The sequence below is a fragment of the Barbus barbus genome (assembly GCF_936440315.1).
Source record: "Barbus barbus genome assembly, chromosome: 45".
Classification (NCBI taxonomy): Eukaryota; Metazoa; Chordata; class Actinopteri; order Cypriniformes; family Cyprinidae; genus Barbus; species Barbus barbus.
The window spans coordinates 6086811-6096159 of record NC_136723.1 but is presented as its reverse complement, the minus strand read 5'-3'; the positions used below and the strand labels follow the sequence as shown (position 1 = coordinate 6096159).

General features: G+C 41.1%; 1 protein-coding gene across 1 annotated transcript; it reads right to left on the bottom strand.

The window, feature by feature from the left end:
• Positions 1–4923: 4923 nt before the first annotated feature.
• On the bottom strand, positions 4924–6111 carry LOC306863862 (placenta-specific gene 8 protein-like; the record flags this gene model as incomplete). The annotated part of the gene is made up of 3 exons (XM_079407432.1): positions 4924–5028; positions 5784–5908; positions 6027–6111. The coding sequence occupies 3 exons, from the start codon at positions 6109–6111 to the stop codon at positions 4924–4926; spliced, it is 315 nt and encodes a 104-aa protein (XP_079263558.1).
• Positions 6112–9349: the final 3238 nt, after the last annotated feature.

The window sequence follows — 9349 nt, the reverse complement described above, 5'->3', positions numbered from 1 at the left end:
AAAATGTTGTCTCTGTTTTGCTTCACGTCTTTACTGCTAGAGACATTTATTAATCAAAATGCCTCCCTTTTCAAGTTTGATTTCATGACAAAATATATAATTTTATGGTGAAATAATAGAAACCTTGTGAATAGAGTAGTGATTCATTTCACTTGAAAGTCACTTCACATAGGCCTCAAGTCTAACGAAAGTTAACAAGTACGCAAGAATGATCTGAAAAAAATTAAAGACATGAATACTGTTTAATGTAGCTATCCAGCCATCACAGAGTTGCATAACTAATGTCCCGCTAAATAAACCATAAGTTTATTATTGAGGCATTCGTATGGTGACTATTTCTTGTGGGTTTGTCTATTGATGACAAATTGCACAGATTCATTTTGGTGTTGATTGTGTCGCTGTAGTATTGCATAGAACATCACGGGTTTTTATCTTGTAATTACGGTAATTATGACATGGACCAAAGGCAAGTTGGGTCAGTTCATACTGCTGTTGCTAAATTCTTACCCAACTTTCTGCATTCCTCAGTAGAAATCGAGATTCATCAGACAGAACTAAATCTCCAGTCTTCAACAGTCCAGGTTCAGTGAGCTTTAGCTTTCTGTTCTTGTATGACCGAAGTGGAACCTGATGCAGTGTCCTGCTGGAGCTCATCCAAGGATGACAGATAATATTCTATTCAGCACAAATGTTGTTTTTGGTACCATTTTGAGTAAAACTCTAGGTACTGCTACACATGAAAATTCTAAAAGATGAACAGTTACAGAAATACTCGATTCTGATACCGATCATGCCATGGTCTAAATAACTGAGATCACATTTCCCCATTCTGATGGTTGATCTCAACATGAAGATCTGAAAAATATGAAGTAGCTAGTGAAGGCACAGGCTGTCCACTCATTCTCAGACTAACATCGGGTTATCACTTTATTTTGTTTTTCTTATATATCATAGTGAAAGTAAATATTTGATTCAGATGATTTTGACATTTGACATAAGAACCTGACACTAATCTTGGAAAGCTGCATATCCACAAACAGAGATCGGATAGTACTGTTTATTGAGACAGCCAACAGAAGTGCTAATAAACAATGGTTTACTACTGTTTTCTACTGTGCAGCCATATTGGATTCTGAAATAGGGTTGTTGCAGTTCCTCTAAATTTCCCAGTTGCAAATATGACTTTCCTATCAGATGTCAAGCAGATGTTTAGAAAAGGTCTTTTAGATGTTTATGATTAAGAACGTATGTAAAACTGACATCTTATAGATGAACATCAGATGTTTGTACACAGCAGATGCTTGCCAGAAGAAGCACTCTTTAACAGACATCTTGCAGATGTACATGTGCTATCTGTACTAATACATTTATTTATTTATTTAGTCATTTAGCAGACGCTTTTATCCAAAGCGACTTACAAATGAGGACATAAGAAGCAATCAAAACCAACAAAAGAGCAACAACGTGCAAGTGCTATTACAAGTCTTGGTTAGCCTAGCGCAATGCAGATAATTATTATTATTATTATTATTTATTTATTTTTTATAAAAAGACCGATAAAATAAAATTCGAATAGAGAGTGCTAGAGTTAGAGGGTCAAGTAAAGATGGAACAGATGAGTTTTTAGCCGTTTCTTGAAGATGGGTAAGGATTCGGCTGCTCGGATTGAGTTGGGCAGGTCATTCCACCAGATGGGAACAGTTAATGAAAAAGTCTGTGAAAGTGTTTTTGTGCGTCTTTGGGATGGCACAATAATGCATCGTTCACTTGAAGAACGCAAGCTTCTAGAGGGCACATAAGTCTGAAGTAATGAATTTAGGTAAAGGGGTGTAGAGCCAGTGGTGGTTCTGTAGGTAAACATCAATGCCTTGAATTTAATGCAAGCAGCTATTGGTAGCCAGTGCAAACTGATGAACAGGGACAAAATATAAATACCATTAATGATGGTAAAAAGGAGCAGACGTTTCATCAAGAAAACAAAAAGTCACCTACATCTTGCATGGCCTAAGGATGAGTAAATTAACAGCAAATTGTCATTCTTGGTTGAACTATCCCTTTAAGTGTGTTGAGAATGGAATCTAATGTTAGCTTAGGTAAAGCTTGTTAAATGTTTATTCATTTATTATGTCTGCCAATAAATTTCTGATTTTAAAATCTCTACATATTGAATGTAATAAGTTGGTTGTTTGGAATAATTTACTTGGTTTGCTGAGGTAAAGTGCCATTTTAAGAAACATAAAATCTGGTTTATATTTTATTATGTTACAATCATAGATGGGGGTTACAATCATAGACGGGGAAGTCGTGGCCTAATGGTTAGAGAGTCGGACTCGTAATCCAAAGGTTGCGGGTTCGAGTCTCGGGCCGGCAGGGATTGTAGGTGGGGGGAGTGAATGTCCAGTGCTCTCTCCACCCTCAATACCACGACTGAGGTGCCCTTGAGCAAGGCACCGAACCCACAACTGCTCCCCGGGCGCCGCAGCATAAATGGCTGCCCACTGCTCCGGGTGTGTGTTCACGGTGTGTGTGTGTTCACTGCTGTGTGTGTGTGTGTGCACGTTGGATGGGTTAAATGCAGAGCATGAATTCCGAGTATGGGTCACCATACTTGGCAGTATGTCACTTCACTTCACTTCATAGATGAATCCATGTTACATTAACATGGTTCAGTTTTTCCATGCCTTTGTTTTGGAGTCTATTGGTTTGTGGTTTGGCCTTTTTTCACTCCTTGTGATTCTTTGATCTTTTATTCATCTTGTTAGCAGTTTGGTCCCCCTTTAAGCATGCACATAGTTTGTTATGTTCATTGTCAGGTCTTGTTTGTTGTAAACTGTTGATTAGTGCTGTTTCTTCATTTCTTATTCTTCGCTCCTTGTTTTTAGCCCCTAGTTCCTTGATGTAGGTTTTGGCGGATTGTTTAGATCAGGGTTCCTCATCCAATCTGCTGCAGAGTTTAGCTCCAACCCTGATCAAACTCACTTACCTGTGATTTTCTAATGATCTTGAAGACTCTGATTAGCAGCTCAGGTATGTTTGATTAGGGTTAGAGCTAAACTCTGCAGGAATGGTCCAGATTTGAGGATCCCTGGTTTAGATCATACTCTCCCTCACCACTGAAACTCATCTGATTACATATAAATATTATTTAATCGTCCATGTTATCTGTGATTATGAGCTTGACTTATTTTAATGATTTATTAAACAATGGATCAAAACAAGAATTAAAGGACCTCTACATCTATGTCAAATATAAGAAAATAATGAGATCATAGATGATATACATTATGCATGTAATATGAATCATACACATTCAATCAAACCCATTTATTAATAATGATTATTACTCTTCATGTGCTAAACTACACTAAAACCCTAAACTGAACCGTCCTCATCCACGTTTATATATATATATGGCTGTCAGAGACAACTAATCAAAACGAGAGTTTATTTATTGAAAAAATAAACACAGATAAGTAACAATGCACATATGACAGGCTTGAGCACATAGAGAGAATACTGACCACTGAGAAAGGTGAACTAGCTACCTACCCCTTAATAGACAGTGTGTTTAAATCATAGGGGAACACAAGGACTCAATAGTGTGTAGAGTCAGTCAGACTGGATTTGGCAAAGAAATTTGGCATCTACCCAAGATTTGGTGTTATTGAAGAAATGATTGAAACATTTCAGAATCAAAGAACTCTGGAACACGGGATATGAAGAACACCATAAAGAGCAACAATAACCAACAAACTCAAAATACAAACACAGGGCAATATGTATATGGGAAAACTAACAAAATATATGTCATAAGTATTAAAATGATTTTGATTATTTTAATTAACTGTGAAAAAATCTAAAGGGTGATTAAAAACTCTGGTAAAGCTAAAATAATGTATACAGATGCTGTACATCTACAAAATACCTTAGTTTACACTTTAAAATCTATTAACTTGACATTGTACAAAGAGTATGTGTGAAATGTCAGTGGAAAAGCAACTGGGGAGAAAAGAGGACAGAGTGCATAGGGCCCAGAGGTTGCGAGGGGCCCGACTGAGTGAAGTGATTTTGAGGAGGCCCCATAACAAATTCTGTGCTATGGGCCCAGAATCCCTAGCGACTCCACTGGATATGTTCAGATTCAACTCTCATGGCATGCCACCTGCTGTGGACAGACTGGAGTGACATGGACTTGAGTTTAGAAGATCTGAGCTGGAGGAGTCTGAACCTGTCCTGGGCCTCATGCTGAAGGGGGAGCAATGATGTTGCAAAAAGGATTCAGGCCTATAATAAAAACAACAATAATTGTATTTTTTTCCTAGTATGGAGAAACACGGAGCTCAATCATATCTCTTCAAAATGACAAGAGGCTATTCTTTTCTACATTTTTGTATTTTATTTGTTACATTGCAAAGTTTTTATGAAACTTTTCTCTAGTAAGGCATTTACAGACCATATAGGCTATTGCATGACAATAACATGATACTACTGCATAGAATTGATGATGATGTTGCTACAAATTAGAAATAAAAATAATAGCTATATTCTCCTAAGGACAGACTCTTAACTTACAGGCACACATAGTTTCACACCACAACCAACATGGCATAATCTGATAAGATAATCATTTAATCAATGTGATTTCTACATACTGGACCTCTATTATAAAATGAATCTGGAAGCATGGCATTGAGCAATGCCCATTTTGAGTAACATGATGGCTGTGATACAAAAACTGTTATCAATCTGATGCTCATAACAGCCTGTACTTTCATCAAGCCATAAAAGTGTTTGCATATATAATATGATTTTCATTTAGTTTCAAAGGGCGATAATTAAAGACTAGATACAGTGTACTGAAGATTAAATGAACATAGAACAATTAAAAAAACAAACTTTTGTTCCTTGTCAGACAAAGTTTGCTCAGAATTGTCCAGTACGCTTGCTAATGTCAATGTCTCTCTTCAGTTGGCAGGCTGCACAAGGCATGCAGAAGTAACCGACACAAAAATCATTACACATGGATCCCTGGAGAGAAAAGACAAAATATACATATTAACAGAAAAAGATGTATAAAAAAGTTTGCTTAATTGTACTAAATGTATACTTGTACTTCAAATCTTAAAAGTATATTTAAAAAAAACAACAACTGCAGATGATATATTACAAATAAAAGACCACTTAAGTGTACTCGGAGACACGATTTCATGACCGTGACACAACTTAAGTTAACTTTTAAAAAGTGCACTATGTAATAATGTTACATTAATAGTTTTAAATTGTTTTAATATTCTTTTGTTGTGCTTTATTACTAACACACTAAAGCGCATGACAAGTACTTGTACTCAATCATATCAGTTACATTTAAAGTTAATATATTTTAAATATAATACACTGCAACTTCATCATTACAAATATCTTTAAATCCATGACATGCAAGTTTCAATTGAAATGTAGGGAACACTTTATTTTGAGGTGTCCTTGTTACACGTTACATGTACTTACTATTATAATAACAATAAATGATGCATAATTACATGCAAGTAACCCTAAGACAAACCCTAATACTAACCCTCACCATAAAGTAAGTACATGTAGTTAATTAATATTACTCAGTACTTAAATGTATATTTATACTGTAACAAGGACACCTTCAAATAAAGTGTAACCCAAATATATATTTTATTTTAGAATAAATGCTTGTCAGTACATTTGGCAACACACTTTCATACTAATTATGAAAATACAGAACTAGATAGATAGATAGATAGATAGATACTGACTTGTATGTGGTATTTAGTCCTGTATACACTCCGGATCGGCATGCCTAAACCGCAGCAGCAGCACTCATTCATGTCGCTGGCAATGGAGCAGCCCAAACAAGAGAGACAGAAATAGCCGTAACAACCTAATAAAAATATATGACTGATGTTAAAGTCACTTTAACAACATGTTCAAATCATTTAGACGTTATAGATTAGAATGCAGTAAGAATGTCTGTGTTTAGTGCCATTGGAATCACTTACATACGCTTGTGTCTTCACAGCAGCTCATTAAGCCTGTGTGAAAGTCTCTGGGAGCAAATGCAGCCGGCTGAGATGTGACCTCCATGATCTAAGTATAGAAATGTGAGGCATCAAGAATATTTATGCTGAAACTTTTTTCCCCAAAACTGCTAAATTGTTACAAACATATTTAGTTCATGTAAATTTTAAGTAGAGGATTAATTTAATGAGGTAATATTTAAGCGTGCGTACCTTTCTGTTTTATCGTTGAGTCAAGAAACTCCTCTACCCACGGAAACTGGCACAGAATGTGTTTTTATGCAGTTGGGACATCACATATTCAGACGCACCCTTCAAATACACAGTAACTGTAATAAAAACTTTATACCGACAGCTTTATTGTGGAAATATATATTGCACTTCCTTTAAGTCCAAAGTTCTAAATGGTTAAAAGCCACATGCAATGTTTCCTGTGACACCTTCGAGTGATGAAATGTGCTGCCATCCTTGTGAACCATTGCATTTACGAGGACAATGATACAACATTTCATTGTAGTTAACCATACTGTAAAAAATATCACTGCAATGTAAAATGATATATTAAATTTATATATATATAAACACACACACACAGAGCTGGATAGTAGCTGATTACATGTACATTCCGTAATCAGATTCCACAAAGTAAGTGCTTCTAATTAAATTACATTTTAAAGTACTCAATTACTTTATGGATTACATATCACAATAGCAATAAATTATTCATAATTCACTGATTCTCCCTAATGACTCTTTTTCATTGTTTAAATGTTCCTTTCTAAAATAGCCTCCTGCTTATACACTCAGAAAGTCTTCCAGTTTTGTGGACATTCACACGAAGACCAGTCACTAGTCAGGTGGCTAATTACACAGAAAACTGAAAGGCTATACAGCATTTGACCATTGGACTTACAAAAACAATGTCACGTAACAGAAACGAGGTCTGGGTCCAAGAATGCAGGGAGGTGTCTTTAATAAAACAAACTAACACAAAGGCCAACACGGCACAATAAACAGAAACCAAAACATAACATTAGCAGATCTCAGAACATGAAGCAGGACATGAATCACGGGTAACAAACATATAATGAAAGCACACAGAGTGGTGAGAAGGCGGAAGCTATATAGTCCGTGGTGATGGGGATCAGCTGTGGGTGTAATGATTAGCCAGGTGTGTGCAATGAAACAGGTGTATGCGTGTAATCCTGTGAGTGGAGTCTGGGAGGAAGGGAGATGGCGACCTCTGGTGGGGAAGGGCAGACCTGCAGTCCGGCCTCGTGACAGTACCCCACCTTAAAGGAACGGCTTCCAGACGTTCCCCAAGATCCAACAGTCCGGAGGGGGGTGAAACAGTGAACAGGGGGAGGGGTGGCGGGCCAGGTCCGTGTGGGGGCAGAGGGTCTGGAGATGGAGGCAGCGCAGGAAGCCAGGGCGGGTCTGGAGGAACGGACCAGGGGGGCTCCAGCCCAACAGGAACCCCAGGGCCCAGCCAGGGTGGGGCCGGAGGGACAAACCAGGCAGTGAGTTCAGGAACGGCCTCTGTGGCCGTGACAGGGCAAACAGTGAGCTCAGGAACGGTCTCTGTGGCCGTGACAGGGCAGACAGAGAGCTCAGGAACGGTCTCTGTGGCCGTGACAGGGCAGACAGTGAGTTCAGGAACGGCCTCTGGCAGGGTAAGGAGCTCGAGTGGAGCCGGCAGGGCGAGAAGTTCGGGTAGAGCCGGCAAGGCGAGGAGCTCGGGTGGCGCCGGCAGGGCGAGGCGCTCGGGTGGCGCCGGCAGGGCGAGGAGTCTGGGTGGCGCCGGCAGGGCGAGGAGCACGGGTGGCGCCGGCAGGGCGAGGAGCACGGGTGGCGCCGGCAGGGCGAGGAGCACGGGTGGCGCCGGCAGGGCGAGGAGCACGGGTGGCGCCGGCAGGGCGAGGAGCACGGGTGGCTCTAACACGGCCTCCTGGCCAGCAGTGAGCTCTTGGGAGGCCTCCTGGCCTTGTGAGATGGAAGCCTTCTTCCGTCTCTTCCTCCGTTTCCGGGAGCGGGATGCCGTGGCATACTCAGCCTCCACAGTGGGCGCCGCTGCGGCATTCTCGGCCACCTCTGGGGGATAGAGAGCGGCCACCGCCGCCTCGGGAGCGCTGCGAGCGTGCCCCGCCGACATCTCCGCCGCTAACTCCACCCTGAAGGCTGAGCCGCTCACTTGAAGAATCCTGTCGATGTAACCATCCAACGACTCCTCAGGGTCCCAGTATGGTGCTCGGGACCTGAACGGCTCAGCTAGACCACTCCAGAAAAAGACCACGAGACACTCCTTCTCAACGGTCGACTGCCGAGCCAACCCGATGAACTCCTTGGAGTAATCCTCCACGCTCCGATCCCCCTGGCGCATGTTCAATAACCTCCCCGCTGGACCCATCTTTGGTGCTTTCATTCTGTCGATGCTCTGGGCGATGAAATCCTCCAGAGTTGTAACTGGGACACTCGCTGCTTCCATAGCTTGGTCAGATCGTTCTGTCATGGCTGGCTGAAGAGATGAGGAAACAGTATGCAAGTGAAACAGAGTTTATTGTACAGATGAAGTGAGACACCGACAGGATTGAGGAATGGAGTGACACAGTACTGGATGGGCACACGGTGAAGTGGAGTGGTGGTGAAGACAGGAACCGACAGTGACAGCAAACCTCCAGACACGGGATGAGGACACGACAACACCAACACGAACTCCGATCCACAACACCAAACAGATCCACCGACGACGACGAGATGAAGACGTGGAGACGGAAACACTGTAGCAGGGAGACATCCAGGAACGATCTGACAGCGGAGAGGAGAAAGAGGTGAGTATTTAAGGCCACGGGAAATGAGCAACAGCTGGCGCGATTGACGAGGCACAGCTGAGGGAAGTGAGCGGATGATGGCTCGGCCACGCCCCCACACGTACAGCACGCACACACACATGATGAAAGCACACAGAGTGGTGAGAAGGCGGAAGCTATATAGTCCGTGGTGATGGGGATCAGCTGTGGGTGTAATGATTAGCCAGGTGTGTGCAATGAAACAGGTGTATGCGTGTAATCCTGTGAGTGGAGTCCGGGAGGAAGGGAGATGGCGACCTCTGGTGGGGAAGGGCAGACCTGCAGTCCGGCCTCGTGACAAACAATTTCAGTTTTAACAAGTGTTTGCTCAATATTTCAACAGTGCAATGAAAACATACATTTTTATTTGAATTATCACTCAGTATTTACAGCAATAAAGCACTGTGAATAACAATCAAATAAAAAACAAATGGAAAATATAAAACTATGGATCTAAGT